The sequence below is a fragment of the Stomoxys calcitrans genome, chromosome 5, assembly GCF_963082655.1.
Source record: "Stomoxys calcitrans chromosome 5, idStoCalc2.1, whole genome shotgun sequence".
NCBI lineage: Eukaryota > Metazoa > Arthropoda > Insecta > Diptera > Muscidae > Stomoxys > Stomoxys calcitrans.
This window is the reverse complement of record NC_081556.1, coordinates 72,890,812-72,916,911: the sequence shown is the minus strand read 5'-3', so window position 1 is coordinate 72,916,911 and position 26,100 is coordinate 72,890,812. Positions and strand designations below refer to the sequence as shown.

The 26,100-nt window shown below is 37.5% G+C and overlaps 1 protein-coding gene and 1 long non-coding RNA gene across 3 annotated transcripts in view; one reads left to right on the top strand and one right to left on the bottom strand.

Moving 5' to 3' along the window:
• The window catches only part of LOC106081348 (23 kDa integral membrane protein), a 39,615-nt gene that overhangs the window by 7,488 nt on the left and 6,027 nt on the right, over positions 1-26,100 (bottom strand). Inside the window, exons 1-2 of one of the 2 annotated variants that reach the window (XM_013243236.2) lie at positions 25,933-26,014; positions 25,695-25,771 (exon numbers count right to left, since the gene is read on the bottom strand). In XM_013243236.2, coding sequence (XP_013098690.1) covers positions 25,695-25,754 — 60 coding nt within the window. In that variant the 5' untranslated portion in view covers positions 25,755-25,771; positions 25,933-26,014. Of the gene's footprint in view, positions 1-25,694; positions 25,772-25,932; positions 26,015-26,100 lie in introns of those variants that run through there. The other variant, XM_013243235.2, reaches the window with a different exon arrangement.
• On the top strand, positions 20,463-25,688 carry LOC131998136 (uncharacterized). Its single transcript, XR_009398600.1, has 3 exons — positions 20,463-23,648; positions 23,704-25,332; positions 25,396-25,688. It is a non-coding gene; the product is annotated as an uncharacterized LOC131998136 (long non-coding RNA).

The following is a 26,100-nucleotide window of genomic DNA, read 5'->3' as shown; positions in this document are numbered from 1 at the left end:
TGGTCAGAGAAAGTGTTCCATGGAGAACCTCCAATCCTGAACCTCATCGGTTAGATTTTCCAAATATATCGTCACATCTAATACCTCCTCCCTAATCCTATTAACAAAGGTTGCGGTGTTACCAATATTAAGTGTTATAAGGTAGTTAGTTGTTGTTGTTGTTGTTGTAGCAGTGTGTTGTACACCGAGGCGGCAGCCCTTGCCGATGAAGGATTCCATAAGGTCAATCCGGTACGTAAAACCGGCTGCCATGGGATTGATTAGGTCGTCAGTATTCAAGAACTCTGCCAGGGTACTACCCCACGAAACGTGGTACCTCGTTTCCTGTCTGTTTTGCTTTCCTCACCAGCCGTTACAGCTCCGCCGTAGGTGGCAGTGTCGGAGAGTCGAAGCGCAGATAAAGTGATGTCAGGTATGCTCCACCTCCCTGTCTCACCACTGTTGCAGCCGACGTTGACAACTCGGGGGAAAATATATAATTCAATTTTTTATGACAAATAACGCAGGACAAGAAGTAAGGTAAAGGGCAAAATTAGTGTTTTTTTATTTTATGACAAATAACGCAGGACAACAAGTAAGGTAAAGGGCAAATGTATGGGAGCTACAGCTAAATCTGATTTAGTACCACAGTAGTGATGTAGGGTATTGAAATGCACTGCTACAGATTAGCTAATAAAATCCCTTTTTTAGTTATTGTTAGCATACCTCATGTATTTGGTATGAATCACACGAATAACTTAATTTGTCAACATCGTCAACGATTCGTATGTTATTGGCAATTCGCTTTAAAATAACTTAACAATGCGCTTCTTACATAAACCAATAAAAAGTAAAGTTTTGTGAATTCCCAAAGTGGCGACGAAGGTAACATTAAATTCATTTACGCAATAAACTTAAAAATATATTCATTATGCAAAATTAAGCCAAATGTATAATTTTTTTCAAATCGACTTTTGTAGCACGTCTCCCATTGCTTGTGATAAATACGATTTCTCGCATTCACTGGAAAATATTAGATTATGGTGACATTACTTACATATCAGTCAATTTACTACGTGTAACTATTTTCAATCAATTGTCGGACATTTGAAATATTGAATATAGTAACACAATCAGCATAATAATGTCGTAAAATTAAAGGTATTTAGCAGTATAGATCAAATTTGATATTCATATTTTGGGGCCCAGTGTCTAAGGGGCCACCCCAAAAAAGACTTGTATGCCAATCGGTGCAATAAGGGCTGGCTGGGTATAGAGAACAAATTTGGTATCCATAGTTGGGCACAATTGACCTCCAGACAGTTTTCAAAGATCAATCACACCTAATTTTTGAAGACCAGTCGTCATTTAAATCAGGACACAATTTGTTCCAAATAACCAAATTTGTAAACATTTCAAATATTAGAAAGAATGCAAGAAACTCATCGCCAATAACAGGTCCAACTAATTAAACTATTATCACAAACATAGTGTTAACATATGAAAATAGATAAAATGTTAATAATTTAGTGGTTCTAATTGTTATTGGCGATATAAAAACAAATCTATTTCATCGCATTTCCATCGTCCCACCAGTGAAACAACAAAATAAACGGAAACAGGAACTTCCGACGATTGAGGTGGTGTGCGACAAACACTGCCCATACGTTTAAGTAGGCTTGAAGTGACCTCATGAACCCTAACAACAATCCAATATTTGGGGTGGTAACACGCACGCACACTCATCGTGCAGTTGTGACACAAATTAGTTTTGCCAGGCAGGCAATCGAGCAAATCAACAGGATATTGTTCAAGTCTAGCAGCCAGACGTACTACAACATTTAACAGTCAATCAAATATTGGAACAGTTCAGCGACACTAATAAGACATTGTAGATATATGAAAATTCAGGACAAGCAACTACATTAGGAAAGCAGCTCAAGGTTCTTTCAAGAAATTATGGTTTACTTCAAATAGCGACAATTGGCCATTGGCATTGTAACACTCGCTTTCAATGGGACCAACGAAACAACACCCACGAAACCTTGAACACATTAAGATGAGCATATACTAGTAGTCGCTTTGTACAGGTGTGCGGTATGCTTCAGCACAAAATATATCAACAAAACGCACGCAAGTGACAAATTGGAGGTTATAAATAAAAAAAAATTATAATTCTTTGCTAACTTGGCAAAAGTTTAATCAAAAATTATTAGAGATATGGTCATGGTCACGGTCCTAAAATGGAACATTTAAAATCGTTAAAAATAAAAGCCATGAATATACAACTCACTTCCCCAAATAAAACCAGTAAGGAAAGGCAAAAGTCGGTCGTTGTCGACTTTTCAATACCCTACACCTACCCTATAGGTACAAAGTGGGAGCTATGTCTAATTCTGAACCAATTTTGGTTCGATGGACTTTGCCGGATGTTTTCAGATGGGTTATTAAACAATCCGTATCACATTTCGAGCAAATATGTTCAAACTGTAATAACTACGGTTCACAAATGACAACGTTATTGCCAATTACCAAAAATTTGACAATGTGGTACTCGTCGAGAAAAGCGTTGTGCAAAATTTTGGCAAGATTGGTGAACAAATGCTCGGGCGATATACATATATGAACCGATTTCTATGAAATTCATTTATGTCGAGAAGCAAGAGAAAATCCTTCCTGACATATTTCGAGAGAATCGATTAACAAATGACCATTTGATTGCAATATGTCTGTAAAACGGACGAACATATATATGAGAGCTGTCTAAATCTGGACCGATTTCGAGCAAACTTTATAGACATTGTGGAAGTCGTCGAGGAAAGCGTTGTACAAAATTTTGGAAAGATTGGTCAATAAATGCGCTTGCAGCGGCTCTAGGAGTGATAACCGGGCGATATATTGGGTTGCCCAAAAAGTAATTGCGGATTTTTTAAAAGAAAGTAAATGCATTTTTAATAAAACTTAGAATGAACTTTAACCAAATATACTTTTTTTACACTTTTTTTCTAAAGCAAGCTAAAAGTAACAGCTGATAACTGACAGAAGAAAGAATGCAATTACAGAGCCACAAGCTGTGAAAAAAATTGTCAACGCCGACTATATGAAAAATCCGCAATTACTTTTTGGGCAACCCAATATATATATGAGAGCTTTATCTAAATCTGAAACGATTTCTATAAAATTCACCAATAATGTCGAAAGTCATTAGAAAATCCTTCCTGCCAAATTTCCTGAGAATCGGGAAACAAATTTCCCTTTTTTATGGCATTATTACTGCAGATCGGACGAATATATATATGGTAGCTATATACAAATCTGATCCGATTTCTATGAAACTGACCAGTTATGTCAGGAGTCATAAGAAAATCCTTCCTGCCAAATTTCGAGAGAATCGGTTAACAAATGACCATTTTATTGCAGTATTACTGCAAATCGGACGAACATATATATGGGAGCTATATCCAAATCTGAACCGATTTTTTCCAATTTCAATAGGCTTCGTCTCTAGGCCGAAAAACATGCCCATACCAAATTTGAAGACGATCGGATGAAAATTGCGACCTGTAGTTTGTACACAAATTAACATGGACAGACGGACATAGCTAAATCGAATCAGAAAGTGATTCTGAGTCGATCGGTATACTTATCAATGGGACTATCTCTCTTCCTTTTGGGTGTTACAAACTTATTCACTAAGTGCCCTGTACCACAATTGTGGTGTAGGGTATAACAAGTAGAAAAAGGTTAACAACAAAGCCAACCTTTTGACAGCCTACACCAAATTGGATATGCAGGCTAAGTTATTGAAATGAAAATTTGCTTATATTTAAAATAAAACATTTTCAAAACAACAAAAACCCCATATTTGTATTTTGGGAGTCAAGGAGGGAATTACTGTGCAATTTTAAGGAGATAGGCTGTTAAATGCGCTTGCATAGGCCCTAACATTAAAATTGGGAGATGCGTATACAGTGGCTATATTCCCACTATTAATATATAGATATTTATTTTTTTTTGGCGCTGAACTTTAATAGAGTATAGCTCATTACATATTTAACCAATTTCCACAACGTTAAATTCACGGAAAGGTGCAAATATAGCGTAAAACCTAAAAATGATCGACAATTCATATCGAAAAAGTATACGTACATTAAGAAGCACATACTTATTATATCGAGTGTGAACATCTTTACCGACAGTAAAGTGGCCATAAGGGCAATAACAACCAGAACGGTAAGGTCACGAACAGTCTCGCAGTGTAAGAAGCAGATTAACGCTTTCTCTGAGGATGGCAAAATCCGCATCGTTTGGGTGACGGGCCATAACGGAGTAAGGGGAAATGAAAGTGCAGACGATTTGTTGGTGAAGGCCAGAGAACTACCGTCAATAAACTTGGTTAACTCGAAGCCTTTCGGGTCGACGCAGTCCGAGTTAAGGCAGTGGGCGACGAATGTGCATGCAACATTGTAGAACAGAGAAACGTTCGGTAGGACGCGAAAATCCTATGGGGGGGGGGGGGGGGGGGGGGGGGATCCAGAACGTGAGAAGACGAGGCTATTACTGAAAGGAAGTAAGAAGATCAGTACAGCTATTGGTATCATAACGGGACACATAGGACTGCGAGCTCACTTACGTAAAATCGGTGCGGCAAGTAATAGCATGTGTAGGGCATACGGGGAAGATGATGAGGCATTGGAGCATTTCCTTGTCATTGCCCGGCTTTCGCGTTTCTTCCTAACATAAAATTTTCGTTTTTAGAGGTTACTTTATAGTTTTTAGAGCGCACAACAAGCCAATTACTGACTAAGGTGTATGTCCATAGTAGTATGGGGCGGATTAATATAAGCACCCTCTTTTTAACCTAACCTAACCTAAGCCTCACTGGGCCATCCGACTCAAAAATGTTCTATATTGACCTATATTGAGAGTGTAAACAATCAATCTTACGTGTTGTGTAGCCAACTCTAAGTAATTCTTTGTGTTGCTTTTGAATGTAAAAGTTTTTTGATTTGGTACACAACCGGCCCTATACAGAATATTTTGAACAGTATAGGGATTTAATTTTTTATTGCTACTTTCGCAAACATCAAACGTCAACTTAACTGCCGAAATATGAGGAATTTGGGACATTATGACTAAAATGGAACGTTTTTCTCTGGACGATAATAAAGGGTGATTTTTTTGAGGTTAGGATTTTCATGCATTAGTATTTGACAGATCACGTGGGATTTCAGACATGGTGTCAAAGAGAAAGATGCTCAGTATGCTTTGACATTTCATCATGAATAGACTTACTAACGAGCAACGCTTGCAAATCATTGAATTTTATTACCAAAATCAGTGTTCGGTTCGAAATGTGTTTATTCACCGTAACGTTGCGTCCAACAGCATCTTTGAAAAAATACGGTCCAATGATTCCACCAGCGTACAAACCACACCAAACAGTGCATTTTTCGGGATGCATGGGCAGTTCTTGAACGGCTTCTGGTTGCTCTTCACTCCAAATGCGGCAATTTTGCTTATTTACGTAGCTATTCAACCAGAAATGAGCCTCATCGCTGAACAAAATTTGTCAAAATTTGAACACATTTCGAACCGAACACTGATTTTGGTAATAAAATTCAATGATTTGCAAGCGTTGCTCGTTAGTAAGTCTATTCATGATGAAATGTCAAAGCATACTGAGCATCTTTCTCTTTGACACCATGTCTGAAATCCCACGTGATCTGTCAAATACTAATGCATGAAAATCCTAACCTCAAAAAAATCACTCTTTATATAAGGTCGTATTGACTTCGTTTTTACAATTATTTATGATTTTCTGTGTACATGGATGTGGTTTTCCGACAATTTTTTTCAATTTCACGTGAGGATATATTTCACAAATAGGTTAGGTTAGGTTTAAGTGGCAGTCTGCCATCTGCAATCAAACTCACTTAGACGTTATCGTCCATTGTGATACCACAGGAACAGAAGAAGGAAGATGCCTTCTAGTTCCCACCGTTAAGCTATCCAAATTGCTTTAAAAAGCCCAATGACTTCCGAATGTTCACATCCGCTAAATCAGACAGGTTCTGAAAGAAATTAGAAATTAAAGTGGAACTTCTTCTGACTGCGGGACACACACACAGAAGGTGTTCTATAGTCTCTTCTTCTTCAATGTCCTCACAGCTTCTGCGAAAGTCGTTGCTGGTAACCTTCAGTCTGTCAACATACTTTTTTAGGCATTTACAAAGAAATTTCTGTTCCTGGACATATTTTGGGTTATATCTTGGTACTATAAGTTGAATTTGCGAAGAACACGTTTGGAATGGTCCTAACATCTTCTCTACTATTTACGGACAATGTCAAGAACCATATAATTCATTAAAAGTCCCTTAAAATAGCAAAAAAATTATAGAGATGTGGGTTGTGTGCGTCAATTTTTTGATTTATTTTTCGAGCTTTTTTGTTTTTCATATATATTAGGGCGCAAATAAGAGTGATATCTCAACTTTAGTTATACTTATTGCAAAGATGAATATGTTATGCAGCTTAGAAGAATGAGTCATATTTAAAAATCTTACACCATGAGCATATTTGGTTGGTTTGTTTGTTGAATAAACGATGTGTATGTAAATTTATTTGATTGACTGTATATCGGAGGCCATCGTGGCGCAGAGGTTAACATGTTCGCCTATGACACCGAATGCCTGGGTTCAAACCCTGGCGTAAACATCAGAAACATTTTCAGCGGTTGTTATCCTCTTACTAGTGCTGGCTACATTTATGAGGTATTCTGCCATGTTAAAACTTCTCTACCAAGTGGTTTCGGCGGCGCTCCGTTTGGACCCGACATAATATAGGAGGCCCCTTATCATTGAGCTCAAACTTTAATAGGACTGTATACTTGCTCATATCCATGAGAGATGAGAAGTATTCCCTGCTCCTTAATGGAATAGTATTAGTATATATGGGATGTATATCGAAATCTCAACTGATTTCTATGATATTCACCAGTGAGCTGAAGAATCATAAGGGAAACCTTTGTGCCAAATTAAGTAAGGATCGGTTAACAAATCACCAAATCCGAACTGATTTTTACCAGTTTGAATAAGCATCGTTTCTAAGTCAAACAAGTAAAAGCGTGCTAAGTTCGGCCGGGCCGAACCTTATATACCCTTCACCATGGATCGCATTTGTCGAGTTCTTTTCCCGGCATCAATTCTTAGGCAAAAAAGGATATAAGAAATGATTTGCTGTGCTATTAGAGCGATATCAAGATATGGGAGGATCCGTCATACAAAATTTCAGGCAAATCGTATAATAATTGCGACATCTAGAGGCTGAAGAAGTCAAGATCCCAGATCGGTTTATATGGCAGCTATATCGGGTTATAAACCGATTTTAACCTTATTTGACACAGTTGTTGAAAGTAACAATAAAATACTTCATGCAAAATTTCAGCCAAATCGGATAGGAATTGCGCCCTTTAGAATCAAGAAGTAAAGTCCCCAGATCTGTTCATATGACAGCTATATCGGGTTATGAACCGATTTGAACCATACTTGGCCCATTTGTTGGATATCATAACAAAATACTTCGTGCAAAAATTCAAATTCAAAAAATTCAAATCGAATAAGAATTTCGCCCTCTAGAGGCTCAAGAAGTCAAGACCCAAGATCGGTTTATATGGCAGCTATATCAAAACATGGACCGATATGGCCCATTTACAATACCAACCAACCTACACTAATAGGAAGTATTTGTGCTAGCTTTACTCCTTCGGAAGTTAGCGTGCTTTCGACAGACAGACGGAGGGACATGGCTAGATCGACAAAAAATGTCGCGACGATCAAGAATATATCTACTTTATGAGATCTCAGACGAATATTTCGAGTAGTTACAAACAGAATGACGAAATTAGTATACCCCCCATCCTATGGTGGAGGGTATAAAAAGGATGCCTATGTCAAGTTTGAAGACGATCGGAAACAAATACATCTGTGCTATGGTGGTGTTGTATGGTCTTGGGCCAATACAAATTATTGATCTATTCATTTTTGTCGATTTATTCGAACTATTCCATCGTTTATCAAAAAATTAAAACATAAGACAATTACAATGTTTTGTATTTGAATCACAGATGTGGATGTGCGTTAAAAGCGTCTGACCCATGAATCTAAACAAATTTTGATACTCGGTATGAAATGAATACCTCTAAGAAGTTACGATGTTTTCAAATAAAGCTCAGTGACATTTTAACGCGATGATAAAAAGTAAGTCTTAATATCACACCCAAAGAGCATGTTTTAAAATATTAAAATTTTGTTTTGATAACGTTTATCTGCTTCCTTTAGTTAGCAGTATAAATATTAGCTAATTTTTTTCAAAATCTTTTCCCAATTGCGTAACAGTCATTTACGAGATGGTATGCCAACTTTTCTGTGTCACTGTATATGCCTTTGTTTCTTCAAGTGGTTTTTCCTTCTCAAAACTTCAATATATTTATCGTCTTACTTCAACAAATACATAGTACTTATGTGTCTTAGATTTGGCTAGGCCGACCCATGGATACCTACCACTATAGGACTGATTTTTTTTTTGTATTTTACCCTATCTTTAACGTTAATGAACCTATGTTTACCTTATTTATGGTGTTTATATTTGTTATGTTTGGTAAAGCATAGTAGTATATATTATGTGGAATAATTAAAAAAAATTAATTTAATTGTGTCTCATATCCATGTTTCTATGAGGTACGAATGGAGTTACGAGATCAGTACACTGCACTTCCTACAGTAGTGGTAAATAAAGGCGCTTCGCAGTGTGATTAGAATGTTTTGCGAATATATTTGTTCACGTTGGTCTTACACAATCAGAAAAGCAAAGAAATATTTACTTTATTCTCAAATTTAATTTTGTTATCTGGCAAACTGTAGTAGTTTCGTAGATGTAGGACATCAAAATGTGGTCAACAAATAATGCCTGGTTACGATTTCAAAACAATAATTCTCACAATTAAAGATTGAAACCCTTTCTTCGGTATGTTGTTCAATTTGTGATTTCTTTCTAAATCAATTTGAGAGTTATTGGCACCACTCAGTTAAATATTTTAAGGAAATTTACCGTTACTGAATTGTCTTGTATAAAGGACATTCACAATGTTTAAAACAATTAAATGTGCCTTAGGTTACAATTTGAATTTTTTATTTTCCTTTATTTTTTGTCAATTTATTTTATTTTTGTTTTAATATTTATATTATTACTAGCTGAACCGGACCCGCTCCGTTGCGCCTTCTTTTACTTTATAAAATTATGCCTTGAATGTTTATTTCTGACAATAAAATAGCTTTTTCTGAAATACCATGCTACGAAAATAATATAAGTATGTCGCAAAAGCATAACAATATAAATGCCTTTATCTGAATCCCTTATGATCTTTACTGGTGTATGAATTCGCTCCAGGGTTTAGGGTCATTCACGTTTGGGTGTTAGATATACTCCATTATTAAAAGTCCTTATATCAACTCGATATTGGCATGATGTCCGATTTAGGGGTGTTTTGGGGGGTGAGGTGGTCCCTTAGACCCATGGTCCAGAAAAAATACCAGCATCGTGCTCTTCTCTTAAATATCATTTATTAGAACCCCATATTGCCATTGGCCTCAAAATTCGTTTTCTAATCTCAAATACCTTTCATTTAAACCCCTTATTGCAAAAGTCTGCATATGTTCGGTTTATCAATCAATATCGAGTTCCACTCCCTTTAAGACCCAAAATTGTCATGGTGAACAAATATGTTCTATTTGGACGATGTTATGGGGGTGAGACGTCCCCTAGGCAGTTGGTCCTGAATGTTGACATCAGATTCGTGGTCTACTCCCAAATACCTTTCATTTGAGCCCCATATTTCCATAGTCGGTAAACATTACCCGTTTTGGGGGATGGAGCGGCCGTTCAGTGACTTGGCTTTGATAACATATATGAGATTCGTGTTCTTCTCTAAAATACCTCTTATTTAAGCCTCATATTGCAATGGTCAGCAAATACTTCCTATTTGGGTGGTGTTATGGGGGTGTGGTGGCCCCATACACACTTTCCCGAATATTGATATCAGATTCGTGCTTTACTCCCAAAGACCTTTCGTTTGAGCCCCATATTACTATTGTAGCAAATTTGTCCTCTTTGGGGGTTGTTTTTGTTTCCCTTGTTCCCACATTTGGATATCAGATTCGTATTCTACACTTAAATACCTTTTATTTGAGATCCATATTGCCATGATCAGTAAATAAGTCCTGTTTGGGGGATGTTTTGCGAAAGGGGTGCACCCCCAGAAACTTGGTGCCACATTTAGATATACCTCTCATTTGAGTCCCATATTGTCAAGGTCGGTAAATATGTCCGATTTAGGGGTGTTTTGTAGGTTGGGGTGGTCCCCCCCGTTTTCTACTCTTAAATACCTTTCATTTGAGTCCCATATTGTCATGATTGGTCTTTATATATATGGTAGGTTTTGGGGTGGGGCTGCCCCCCTAGGTACCCCATCCGAAATTTGGATACCAAATTTTTATTTTTAGGTTACTGTAAGAGAGCACACAAAATTTCGCCTAAATCGCACCAGCCAATAACTCACCTTGTCATATCGAGTATCGTAGGCACTTAGTATTTGTGCAAGAGCCGGCCTCTCGGCCTGTCACTGAGACTCTCCGCTCGATACCGCTGATTGCTGCAGATATTCAGTATGGAGCATTCCACTATACGCAACCTGTAAAAGCGCCCGGAAGCTCGCAGCTAAGCTTTCGTGACAGCAATGAACACCACAGAGATCGGACCTCAATGTACCAGCCTGTGTGGTGCTCACAGCTATCACGGGCTGGCATATTGGTACAGTCGAAGCAAACTGCCACTTGCAAAATTTCAGTCAAGTCGGATCTCGCCATAGATTTGTTTAATTAAAAAAAAATGAACTTTGTCGAAAGTATCGACAGGAAAAATATCAATCGATATACAGAAAAAAAATAAAATATCGATAGTGCATCGGTATTTTGCCAGCTCTATCAAGTAGTCCAATTGGGAGATCGGTTTATACGGCAGTTATATCAAAACTTGGACCGATTTGGCCCATTAAGGAGTACTGGCGCAAAATTTCAAATACCTAGCTTTACTCCTTCAAAAGACAGAATGTCAGACGATCAAGAATATTTGTACTGTGTTGAGTCTCAGATCACTATATCGATGAATTACAATGGTAGTAGTTCCCCATCCGAAGTTAGTATACCCCCATCCTATAGAATGCTATTAGTTTATACCATATATCAGACGTTTTAATATGTATATACATACTTCACACATGAGTATCAATGCAATACAATCGACAAAAAACAAACAAATTGCAAGCACTTAAAAATAACTTTCTGCAATCGGTGTCATGGCGGAAAACGGAAATTAAACATATTAATCATTATTTTAATATAAGAATGAAAGTCTTTGGAATTTCATCAAGCAACATCTGAATGTTATTGTCTTATCGGTTATGAGTAAGCCCAGGCAAAGTAATAACAATGTTACACTTGTGATACGTACCGATATTCTCAGAAAATGGTGATTAAGTTTCAAATGCGTTCTAGAACCTTTTATAAAAGCATTCACAGCTGTGAATTGTTGAAAATTCAGACATCTCCGCTTATCCCAAATCAAGGCCTTTGCAAGAATGCATGAATGTATGTCTAGGAAATACAATTAATTTCATAACTACAATCAACGAAGGGCACGTCATGGATTAAATATAATTTGCATAGCGTTCCAACAAAGGCCTTGTAAACTGTAATAAAAGCCTCACAAATCTCTGTGCCCACAAATGCTTGATAATAAGAAATTGTCATGTTCCCATTGAAATTAACGAATGGCGATGACCCTTGACCTCTACTTTGTCGTGGCATTGAGCAATCCAATGTGAGCAAACGAGTATGTGTATGTACACAACAAAAATGTCACCTAATTTAAATAATCATAGGAGAGGTACGCAATATCAATTGCAATAATCGACCATGGTCAATTGCAAGATCGACCATGGTTGCAATATGCCAATGCGATGTTTCCCCTTTGTTGTGATGTGCCTGCATATTCCCGCATAACTTTCGATCTAAGTGGACAATGGAAAATACGTTGACAAATATTTTGCAAATTTGCAAATTTTGCCCACGAACATTCCACTAAGGAACAGAGGCCAACTTCTCATATGTCAATGAGTGCAGTCCGATTCAAGTTTAAGCTCAATAATAAAGGGCCTCCTTTTTATAGCCGAGTCCGAACGACGTGCCGCAGTGCGACACCTCTTTGGAGAGAAGTTTTACATGGCATAGTACCTCACAAATGTTGCCAGCATTAGGAGGGGAAAACCAGGATTCGAACTCAGGCGTTCAGTGTCACAGGCGGACATACTAACCTCTGCGCTACGGTTTTGCTCACAATTGAATTATTCAGGGGCCATATTCAGGAGTTTTTTTTTTCATTTAAATTTTGTGTTCGTTAAAAGTTTCTATGTTGAGAAATTAAACCTTTCGACTTTACTTTAATTGGCTATGACAGAATATTTGTTCCATTAGAATCTCTGACACCAAGTTCGAGATGTCTTTCACAACTAGGTCTTTCCATCTGCGTTTTGGTCGAGAGGTGGCCTAATTTCTTTGCTGTTTAGAAACCTTCCGACTATTTAATCTTAAAATCTTTGAATACAAAATACTTTCCATTCCATATCTAATGCTAATCCAGACAGACAATCAGCGTCATAGGCGGATAAGCTAACGTTTGTTCTAAACAAAACTGCTATCGTAAATCTGATTTAGAATGCCGCAAAACTAGCATATGGAGGCGAAAAAGCTTCTTTACTGTGGCATTATGTACAACCAAAGCTGCAAACTGCTGTAAACAAGTGCTTCCAGACCACATGTGCTATAATTTTATCAAAAACATTCGCACAAACGCAAGATTATTAAGCATCCATCGGGATACAAATAAAAGAGAAAACTCAAATGCAAATTTGCCCACAAAAGTTCCATCAAATATCAATGAGTTTATGCGCAATGATAAGGGACCCCCTTTTATTGCCGATTCAGAACGGCTTGCCGCCGAGCGAAGCATTAGTAGAGAAGTTTACACAACTAATTACCTAAAGTAATTACCTCACAAGTGTTGCCAGCACTAGAAGAGGACACCCACTGCTAAAACTTTTTTCTGCTATTCTCCTCAGACGTTCAGAGTCAAATACGGACATGCTAGCCTCTGAGCTACGGTGGCCAAATCAAATAGAGAAAATAGTGGCGATTGATAAATCACGCGTTGCGAAATCCGCAGTTCTATTACTAGGATGCAATAAAGCCATTAAGTAGAGAGGACCCGAACTTCATAAAAAATTTGAATAATGACGATTGCCAATATATCCATTTGCATCAAAAATGCAAACCATATATAATTAACTTCATTCAACAAAGAGCTAAGAGCACAAGAGAACATTTTTAAACCTTGAATTTCAGATGAACATGTCATAAGTTTTACTGGACAATGTTGATGAAATATATTTTCTCTGAGGAAATGGGGTTCCATCACATGTCTGTATTATCGTAAATGTAAAACAAATCAATTATTAATGTGTAATGCCTTTTACCCTAAGCTTAAGTGCCCTGGTAGCTGATTAAGTAACGTGCTCGAGTTACCGTTGCGGCGGTTCGATTCCCACCAGAGGGGTTGTTCTCTTGCTACTGTGGTACCCACCAGTGTTACCGTTGTACCACTTTAGAGTATATCAAATTTGACACCTTTTTACCGGTACCACTTTTGTATAGCGATATTATTTGACATACCTTTTAAGGTTTTGGTCACTGTCTAATTGGAAAACATGCTGACAGACTGAACGTTGCAAGTAACGACTTTTGCAGAAGCTGTGAGAACGTCCAGGAAGTAGAGACTATAGAACATTTGCTGTGTGTGTTCTCGCACTGGCATTCAGAAGGAGTTCCACTTTAGGTTCTGTTGTGAACATTCGGGCTTTTTAAAGCGATCTGGATGGTTCAACGATAGGAAATAGAAGGCATCTTCCTTCTCCTATCACAATAGACGAAAACCTCTAAGTGAGTCGGATGGCATACACCCACTTAAACCTAACTTAACCTCAAATATTCACAATTTTGCGTATTCCAAGAATTTTTGCAAGATTTTTGATTTTTTTACCCAATTTTACCCAAAACAGATTTGGTCTGAACGCATTAAAATACTTATCTATCGAAACAATGTAGAAATTCTTCCTTTTTATGTTTTGACCTATCAAAAAGACCTATCTATTCAATCTGGCTATCAACCAATTTGGTTGAAAATTTGCATTATTTATTCATATACTCTTGTATTGGGTATATATAGTTGAGTTGCAATAGTCGATCCATTATTTAATTGCAGCTTCGCAACTCTCCCATTAAGGATAATATAACCAGATTAGACTCCAGAGAAGTGTCGTCAGCACTTGCACTTTTTTAATTAGAAAATTTAATTTATCATGACAATTATAGACAATGTGTTGCGTCATTATCCTTATTTTATCATTATTTAGGGAATGTGAAGGAATTCCCCAAAGTCACTCATATAGTTTCCAAGGAAACAAATTATCTTGACCATTAATGGGCTAACAAACATGAGTTGCTTGGGAACTGTCTTTGGTAGAATTTCAGGACATTTTCGTTGGGGGAAGCACACACATTGTCTTCTGTTTCATACTGTATGCCAGTAATGTCCATTGAGAGTCTATTTTTCTTGTGATACTGGCAACATATAACTATACTCCAGGGGGTGAGTGAACGCTAGTGAATGGATGGGTGGTGAAAGAGCCCACATATGTATGTAGATCTGGCCATGTTGGATTACTGCGATTGTCTGGCCAGAGTATACGCAGCACCATGGATGGGGAACCACTTGTTTATTGTTCAAATACACGCTTACTCCTTGTATAGGCTTCTTTTTGGCGCCAGTAGCTGACATCACTTCACTTACATGTGTACATCTATATATCAAGATGATATGTACTCCTTGCTCAGACCCATGTGCTAAAGAAGAAACTCTTATGTACATAAATGTAAGTAAAAGAAGCATTTCCGTGGTTATACAAAAAAAGCCCTACACTTTATACGTATCATTTAATTGTTTTCATCGCAGTGTGCCTGTGGCAATGCCGTTGCATTGATTTGCGGTGGCTTTCAATAAAAAGAATATTTTCGAGTTTATTCTCGTTTTAACTTAAAATTAGAATTTTTGCTATACTTATGGGACGAGGGTATCTATTAGATAGTTTGGAATATTGTAACGTAAGATTTATGGTTTAAGGGGCAATCAGGAACAGTAGACCTTCTAGTACCTACGGTTGAACCAGCCAGATCACTTTAAAAGCCTAAAAACTTGCAAATTTTGACAAGTCTTCAAACAATAAGATCCTAAAGTGAAATTCTTTATACCTTTTATTGCGGGACACACCTGATGTTTTAAATGTTGTTGTTGTTGTAGCAGTGTGTTATACACTGAGGCGGCAGCCCTTGACGACGAAGAATTCTATCGGGTCAATCTGGTACGTACAACCGGCTGCCATGGGATTGATGTTTTAAATAGCTTCTAACGTGCTCACAGCTACTGCAGAAATCGCTGCAACATCTAGTTTAGTAGCATGCCCTCCAACCTAACCTAACCTAGTCTATTAAAATATTTTTCAAACAGACTGTGACGTATCATGACGGAAAAGTTGAGGGAGATTTTTGTTGGAGCCAGCCACAGCAAAGCGCGTAACGTAGTGGAATAATTTTCAGACCCTTCAGAATGCAAAGATTCTATCCGTGCGAGACGCAACTACATGCTGTTTCGGCAGTATCTACTGGGCTGCTATCGCAGATACCATCCCCCCATACACTGTGGTGTGGATAGGCATCCACCGCCCAAAATTGGGGTGGATTTAGACGGGACTATTTTAAATAGTTTCCAACGTGCTCGCAGCTACTGTAGAAATCGCTGCAACATCTAGTTTAGTAGCATGCTCTCCAACCTAACCTAACCTAGTTTATTAAAATATTTTTCAAGCAGACTGCGACGTATCATGACGGAAAAGTTGAGGGAGATTTTGGTTGGAGCCAGCCACAGCAAAGCGCGTAACGCAGTGGAATAACATTCAGACCCTTCAGAATGCAAAGATTCTATCCGTGCAAGACGCAACTACATGCTGTCTCGGCAGTATCTATTAGATAGTTTGGAATCCCCCCATACACTGTGTTGTGGATAGCCATCCACCGGCCAAAATTGGGGTGGATTTAGACGGGACTAGATAGCATTCATACTGCTACTGAGTGAAAGCAGTATGAATGCTATACATGTGTACCCGATGGTAACTTGGGACCACACGCCACCTGTTTAAGCAGCCCAGCCAAGCTTACTCGACTTTGGACCAAATCCCTCTAGGTGCAACCAAACTAAGTTGCAGAGTTTCTAGATCTGAATATTTAACAGAACCCCGCAGCCGAATGGATGAAACACTACAACAACAACATCTTCAGGTTTTTTGGGGCCACATGATACTGCAGCCTTCACAGCCCCCCGCATTCGCAACCATTTGTCATCCATTGTCTTTGGGCCTCATTTCGAAAAATTAGCTACATGGCGCCAGAGGCATACCCACAGATACAAAATCTCAAGACATTGCAGCTTCAATTGGCTCTATCAGGTATGGTGGAACAGTACTATTTATCAATTGGCTGCTCAGGCAATGTGTAGTCCTGCCTGGAATACTGGCATTGTATTCGCTAACACATAAAAATAACAAAATAGGCATATTTTAAGCCATAATAAGAAGCATTGTTCATATTTAAAACAACAAAGGTGAATTCTAATCCATTGGTTCTTAGAAAAAATTTCTATTGGAAAACTGACGATTAGAATTGGCGCGAATTTGTAGTGTGATTCACGTGAAATCACGAATCATGAGCAAAGTGCCGCCACAAGAAACTCAATCGTTGTTGTTTTTTGTATTGTTTTTAAAGTGGCATGACTCTTATAACGTCATAGGGTTTTTTATCCCCGAATTAAGCAATTTCTTGTTAAACAATTGGCAGTGACATTCGTCAAAAAAAAAAAACACAAATCTGCTTTTTATTTTACCTCTAAAACACAAGCCAAAAAATTGTAGTTGTTTGGCTACATACTTATTCTCATGGTTTAAGCTCCAATACACTGCTTCAATTTCGTTTAAGATAAAGACGGGGTGTACAGAAATTCAATTTTCCTCAAACAAACTTAAATGATTGATTTATCAATTTATCCGTTCGTAAAGCTCAATTCAATCTATCGATGCAAAGAAAAACTCAAATAGAGACAAAGTAAAACTTCAAAAAAATGCCAAAATGCTTACGTCATAGTAGTCAAAAAAACAAAAAAATAAATAAACAAGTTTGGAAACTTGTATACGTCTGGTTTTGTGTGTTTGTGTGTGTGTACTTATTTCGTCTCGACAACTTTCATTGTCTTTCATGTGCTTGTGTGGGGAACACCACGGGGTTGTGCCTTCTTAAATTTCATACCAACTCTGCAGAACTTAACTTTCAAAAAAGTTTCGTCGTCGACATTTTGCGACTACTTCCTCCCCTATGGCCATTGGCCATTGAGTAGTGTGAACTGAACGCTAAGTACATACTAAAACACAGCATCATCAACTCCAGAGTGAATACAAACGTCTGAGTATGAGATAGACAGACATTCGATTCCATTTGAGGTTTATAACATGACAACGCCAACAAATTACGCATTGTCCTAGATTTATGTACAAGCGGCAGTTTTTTTATCCATTTATTTGTGTATCTAGAACAAGTAGCAACAGCTTGAAAACTACATTAATATCTCTGGCACCTGTTATACAAAAACGTATTAATTCAACAATTTAAAAATTTCGTTACAATCACTCCCATGACAAAAAAATAGAATATCCCCATTTTGTTGGCAAATATCTAAACAAACATTTATAGAAATACAATCCTAGTGATTATGGAACTTTGAGTTAATTTAATTTTATGCAACAGCTATGTTTGTATTGCATGTTCTTCTACATACATACCTATGCACAAAAATAGAGTAGTGATTGCAGTGAAATTTTGAGCTGGATATGCGTGGATTTGATCCCTCCATCACATTCAATCTTTATGTCCTTGTACTCGAAAATTTACGATTGCGTATATACACAACTGAATTTGTGAAGAAGAAATTTGACTTTCTACGCATTTCTTTCAAACAGTAATAAAACTTCCCTCCCTTCTCATTCTTTCACCCCCAACTGCGATGGTCTGTATCAGACAGTTTTTGCGTTTTAAAAACATCTCTGTTATGTTTCATGCTGGATTAAGGGCCAATATTTTCGGCAGCCGGCAAGGATTTATGGAAAACACCAATATATTAAATGAAATAACAAAAAGTATTCATGTATTCTAAAGTCAGATTTTGTAAGATTCCTGTTTTTTACGATTCTTAACCATTAACCAGTACCGAATTCAGAGTAGCAATGAGAAAATTATTTTCTCTTTGCAACTAGTTAATTGGAGTGCTAAGAAACACAAAAATGCTTATTTTGAGAATATATGTTAGTTGGCTTGTCTGCAGCAAAATGTCCTCCTGAGAGGACATTGGTAGTCAATGGAGTCAATCCAATAAAAAATAACCAATGAACGAGTTTTAAGAGAAAAATGCAATTGGCTTCAAATATTGCACAGTTACTTCTTTTTCATGTAGATTGTTGGGGAATGAAAATGGGCCATATATTTGAATATAGCTCCCATATATACCGATTAACCGATATGAGTTATTAAGACACTAGAGGGTGCAATTATTATCTGATTTCGCTGAGATTTTGCAGGTTTAGTGCCGCTATGACATTGAGCTTGGTCGAATTCTTTCTATAACCCGATATAGCGACTAACCGATTTGATGTCTTGAGCCTCTCGAGGACGCAATTTTTATTCGATATTTCTGAAATTTTGGACGATGACATCTGCTATGGCTCCCAAAATGCATGCCAAGTTTGGTCTAAATCGGTATATAACGGTGAAATAATTTTTTTTCTATGTGAAGCTCATTAAATTTTACAATTTTTGTTTGTTTCTCTATCGAGACGAGCTCAATGATAGGAGAGTTTTCTTTGCAAATGGACAAGGAAAGCAAGATATCGCAACACGTGTTGTGCTGTCCGCCATTGATATGTAATAAAGGGTGATTTTTTTGAGGTTAGGATTTTCATGCATTAGTATTTGACAGATCACGTGGGATTTCAGACATGGTGTCAAAGAGAAAGATGCTCAGTATGCTTTGACATTTCATCATGAATAGACTTACTAACGAGCAACGCTTGCAAATCATTGAATTTTATTACCAAAATCAGTGTTCGGTTCGAAATGTGTTCAAATTTTGACAAATTTTGTTCAGCGATGAGGCTCATTTCTGGTTGAATGGCTACGTAAATAAGTAAAATTGCCGCATTTGGAGTGAAGAGCAACCAGAAGCCGTTCAAGAACTGCCCATGCATCCCGAAAAATGCACTGTTTGGTGTGGTTTGTACGCTGGTGGAATCATTGGACCGTATTTTTTCAAAGATGCTGTTGGACGCAACGTTACGGTGAATGAACACATTTCGAACCGAACACTGATTTTGGTAATAAAATTCAATGATTTGCAAGCGTTGCTCGTTAGTAAGTCTATTCATGATGAAATGTCAAAGCATACTGAGCATCTTTCTCTTTGACACCATGTCTGAAATCCCACGTGATCTGTCAAATACTAACGCATGAAAATCCTAACCTCAAAAAAATCACCCTTTAGATATGAGAACAGCACCGTTAATATACTCAAACAAAAAAATTTAAGGCCCTAGAGGGTGAAATTATCATAAGAAAAATCAACAGTGGACTATTAAAGTCAAGTTCTTTGTAGATGACATGGGTAGTCAAAGGGTTAAGTGTTCACAGGAAGATGCTTGAGAGTGCGATTTGTGATCTAATACTGCCTGCGTTACACTTTTGGTACTTTTAAGCAGTCATTACCGTAGTAGGAGCGTGATCTTTCCATCGGCGCCAAGTGGAAAGTCTGAAGCTTGAAAGATATTCGTTGATGAGTGTGTTTAATTTATGAAATCGTTTTCGAATCGAATAAATCGATGGGACCCCATTAACAACTCTAAGGTACTATTTTCATTAAATAATAGAGAACAGAGTTGATATTATTAAATAAAAAAAAACCAAATATACCCTCCCTTAAAATAAGTGCACATATTTTATTTACATTACAAGGAGAGTTCCCACTACAAATTCATTGAGATGAATAATGGCGCGAAATGCGCAATAAACCAACATTCTGAGAAATTCAATATGTGCATGGTTTCAATTAAACTGGCAAAAAATACGATAATACGTGGGCATACATACACATGTGTGTATGTGCGAAACAATGTTTCAATACAATCGGCTAATGCTGTGCTTATTCGCTGATTCATTAGGAACTTAATCGCTGTGAAGCTCAATCTTCGAATTCGATTTCAAACATCTGCAGGGCAGCAAAAATTGTGCTAAAACTCACAAATGCTAATTGTTATTGTTTTAAGAATTTTGAAATTTAAGCCAACATTTTTTCAAAATAAATAAACAAGCAACGCAGCACCGACCAGCTCAATGACAAACAAAGTCATCGTAGTGTTGGTTTAAAACAATCTGGTTTTTTATTAAAAAAGCAGCCAACAAAACCGGTTGTAAAATATGTATGTATGTGCATGCACGTACGTACAACTGTCTTGTGAATATTCGAATGATTTCATCGGTAGAATAAAAGTGCACAAAGAAAGCACAACAGTTTCAATCGTAACAAGATGAAAAAAGTCTTAATTTCTACAAAAAACCAGACACAGTCATCTACATAAACACGCAACACAGAACGTCAGTTGTTTATCAATTTGAAGAAAGCGAATTGAGATCGATTCGGAGAATGTACCAACTGACGCGTGATTGAACTGCCAGCCCTTCACCCCAAACGTACGTGTTGTTACACACTGAAAACTTGGAGACATCACGAAGGCAACAGACGCTCCCTTTATAACAGCTGAGCGAATACCTCAGATGAGGCGTAACTCTCAAGAATAGATGAATGTCTCATTCCCTTCGATGCTACAATCAGCGATCTGAATCTATAAATCATAAGTGTAATTCTTGGTCATGGCAATTTGTGCATTGTAAATTTCTATTGACCGGCATTTTTCATATCCCGAAAAATATTTTTTGATTCTGGGAAATACCTGGCTTAGAGACATACACTCTGCTTGTATCAGCATGTCATATACATATATTTGTGGGATGGAAGGACACAAAACAGGAAAACCTTACCACACGAAGGCGAAAGATTTCCGTCCTTTAGTCAGTTGTTGTTGTCGTAGCCACATTTTCAAATGAGGGTGGCGATCCTCGTGAAGCTCCTGTATGTTTGCAAGCTGATTCCGATCCAATGCACCGATCGCTGCGGGAACAAGAAGGCCATTGATTATTTAAAGGCGCCAATAATTCGCCTTGTCATATCGAGCATCATTGGCTCCAAGTATTTGCGCATGGGCCGGTGCCTTTCGACCTCTCACGGAGACTCTATGCTCGATACCGCTGATTGTCCGCAACTGCCGTTGCACTATCCGCAATCTGTGGACGCGCCCGGTAGCTCGCAGCTAAGCTTCTGGTGACAGCAATGAACACCACACAAATCGGACCTCAATGTTCCAGCCTGTGTGGTGCTCAATACTATCGTAAGAACGTTTTTTAATAACTTATTTACTAAATAGCTATTGCCTTAAGGGGAAAGTTTCCCAGCACCCTTACAGATATTCTTGAGGAAGCGCAACGTACGACGGTGAAATGGGCTATCGTAAGTGGTCTAGGCGTAAATCTGTCTAAAGCAGAGTATTCTGTTCAGCTTTCGGAATTGTTGCGTAAAACTTTAACAAAAGATCATCATATTACAGTAGGATTAAATGTTTTTAAGCATTAGTTTAAAAAAGAGAGCTTTCCATTTACTGAAAGCGCAAAATACTTGGGTGTTTTGCTGGACAGGAAGTTGAACTTCAAATCAAAAATTTTGAAAAGGCCAAGAAAGGCAATCCTTGCCATATACACCTATAAGTGGGCCATTGGAAAAAGTTGAGAGTTTAGACCTATAATGATATATGATGTTGTTTTCTGGGGGACGGAGCTTATGAGAACGACACCATCTAATGCTGCGACCACTGCTAAGAGGCTAAGGGAGCTTTTCCTCTGATCATGCGGTGCCAACGGACACTGTGTTAACCTTGAATCAATCAATGCCCGATAATTCGGTCAGTGTAAATTGCACATTGCCTGTGTGACTTTTTGATAAAAAGCACGGTTACACTATTCCTAATAGAACCGATTGAAATAACAATACCTCTCGCAATCCCATGGCAGTCGGTTGTACGTACCAGATTGACCCGATGGAATCCTTCATCGGCAAGGGCTGCCGCCTCGCTGCTACAACAACAACAATATCCCTTGTAATAGAATTTACATAGATTTCTAAACGGATGGTTCCAAACTAGACGACCTGGTGAGTTTGGGGTGTACTTTGAAGAAATGAACTGGTCATATCGAGAAAGTTATCCGACCACTGTAGTGTGTATCGAGCGGAAATCATTGGAATTAACGAAGACTTGAAGAGGTATACCGCTTTGCTTTAGCTGTCTAGACTTCTACAGAAGCTATGAAGATGTCGAGTAAGAGGGGGCTTTAGAAAATCAGCTGTGTGCTGTGTTCATTTCTTTGAGAACTTGTATGCATTCGCAAGATGTTGGGCTTATTAAAGCGATCTGAATAGATGGAGCCCACCGTGGCGCAGAAGATAGCATTTCCGTCTATGACGCTGAATGCCTGGGTTAAAATCCTGGCGAGCACATCAGAAATGCATCTTCCTTCACCAGTTCCTGTGGTATTACAATAGACTAAAACGTCTAGCTGAGTCTGACGGCAAGGTGTCACTTAAATCTAACCTTACCTACATACGTTTGAGTGTGATATGCGCTTGGATAGAAATATTTTTAATTTGGTCCGTCAGTATTAGCGTCGCATTTACACTTTTGTATTTGAAGTCAAGAATAGTGTTCGCTTTACAAAAAACAAGTATGTGTATGGCGGGAGGAAAGGTTTAAACGATTATAGCCCCCTCTACAAAAGCTGATAACTGTGAAGTGCTTGAGTGCCATTGCATCTGAATTCATGAGATATTGAAAATGGCACTACAATAAATTTCAAATTACTCAATTGTTCGAGTCTTTCATTTTGTACATAGTACACATGTAAAATAATAGTTAAGCAGCAAATTGTTGTTGCCACAATTTACAAAACGACAACAACAACGAAAAGTAAAAAAATACAAATATTTTTTTTTTTAATTTTGCTAAATAAATAGACCTAAAAACGAAGATAGCAAACCACTACAAATTGTCTAAGAACAAAAAGTTCGAAGAGGTCTTTTATATTTCAATAATATTTTCTACCAAAAATTCACAGAGTAATAGTTATCAAATCCTATGGGCAGATGCGGATCGTGAAAAAACGAGGCTATTACTGAAAGGAAGTAAGAAGGAGGTCCGTATATGGCTGATTGTCCGCTACTGCAATTGCAGCTACTCCGCATACAAAGCAATCTACAATCCGCAACTTGTGGACACGTCCGGTAGCTGCCAGCTCAGCTTCTCGTAATGACGATAAACACCACACAAATCGGACCTTAGAGTTCTAACCTGTGTGGTTCTCATAGTCATTGATTTAAGACAAAATTCTTCAAAAGGCATGGCGCAACTCACTCATACACCAGTAAGGAAAGGCAAAAGTCGGGCGAAGCCAACTATATAATACCCTACACCACCGAGTCAACATACATACTACTTTCAATATATGAAACCTATACCGACTTTAATTTTGAAAAGCAAAATAGAACCTTTTAAGATTTTTTTTCGATAAGACTTAAATTGTCGCTACTACAGCCTGGCCTGATTTTCATGAAATTTTGCACATCTCATGCAAAATTGTGTAAAGATCAGACCAAAACTGTGGCTTTTACCGTCTTAAAAGGCCATATTGGCTGAAAGATATACATGATAGCTGTATCTAAATCTGACTCCACTGCAATGAAATTTTGCAATCGTTTTGGAACCTTAAATAAAACATGTCTTGCAAAATTGTTTAAAGATTGGACCAAACTGGTAGGTTCTACAGCCTTAAAAGCCATATTAGCTGAATGATATATATGGAAGCTATATCTAAATCTGATCCGATTTTATTGAAATTTTCACAGGTATTGAGACGTAAAATAAAACATCTCGTGTTAAATTTTGTAAAGATCGGACGGAAATTGTGGCTTCTACAGCCATAATAGGTCAAATCGGATGAAAGATCTATATCGGAGCTGTATCCAAATCTTATCCGATTCTGATGAAATATTGCACACATATTGGGACGTAAAAAAAAACTTCATGCCAAATTTGGCAAAGATCATACCAAAAGCGTGGCTTCATCAGCTTTAAAAGACATTTCGAATGAAAGATATATATGGCAACTATATCTAAATCTGATCCGATTTTGATGAAATTTTGCACATATATTAGGACGCACCACAAAAAGCACTTTATGCCAAATTTGGTATCGGATCGGACGTAAATTGTGGCTTCTACAGCCTCAATAGGTCAAATCGGATGAAAGATATATATAGGAGCTATATCAAAATCTGATCCGATTTTGATGAAGTTTTACACACGTGTTAAGAATTCACACGGAACATCTCATGCTAAATTTTGTAAGGATCGGACCAAAATTGTGGATACTAAAGTCTTAAAAGGCCACATCGGATGAAATATATATCTAAATCTGGACCGATTTTTTTCAAAATCAATAGCGTTGGTTCTTGGACCATAAAAGTGAATTGTTCAAAATTTTATGAAAATCGGACAACAAATGCGACCTGCAACTTGATTACAAGAATACATGGACAGACAGACGGACATAGCTAATTCGAATCAGGAAGTGATTTTGAACCGATCGGTACACTTGTCGATGGTTCTAGCTCATTGCCTTCTTAGTGTTGCAAACAAATGCACAAAGTTATATTACCCTGTAACGCAGTGGTGGTGTAGGGTATAAAAATATGCCCAATGAGCTTTACACACCAGCCCGTCTACGAAAACCAGATTTACAAATAGACTTTAAACCAGTCAATCAGTGTCTACCCTAATACATAACCAATATATGACTTTGTCAACACATGCAATGAAAGGTATTTGTGAAAACAACAACACATTATTTTCTACAATATATTACACACAAGTAGTAATTTCAGGTTTAGTTTCTGTAGTTGAAAATGTTGGTATTGACTTTCGATTTCCCCACCAAAACAAAACGAAAAACAACTCAAACGCAAACGCAATGGGAAAATATTATACAACTATAAGATGCAATGATTGTCGTGAATGAAATGGCTGGACTTGAACAAGGCTATGTTGCATTTTCATGAGGAATACCCAAATACATACATTTAAACTATGGCGCAACCACAGCCACAGGTGTTGTATGCACAGTTGTAGCAAGTTTTGTTTAATAAATGAATAATTTGTTTGCATATTTAGGAAATTTACTTACCGACACAATGGCATTGAATATGAAGAGCACATATTTAACTAGGGTGGTACCGCAATCCATGTTGCTTTAACGTTTATCTGAAAGTAAACACCGATGAAGATACATGTCATGAATAAATTTTCTTATTTTCATTATTTAGCGCAGAAAGTGCTCATTGGAAAAGAATGTTCATTTATTTTTATAATATAATAAAAAAAGTGTTTATTTATAAAACAAACAAATCGAAACTTTACTATACCCCAAAAACATTAAAAAAAAAATCACGTATGACGTATCTGCTATCTCGGCAACCTGTTGTAGCTGACAGACCTAGACTATGTCTGAGATGTTCACTATTGTTGTTTTTTGCTTGAAATTAGTTTTTTTTTCTGAACTCGCCAAAACAATTGTAAGCTAATGTACGCCG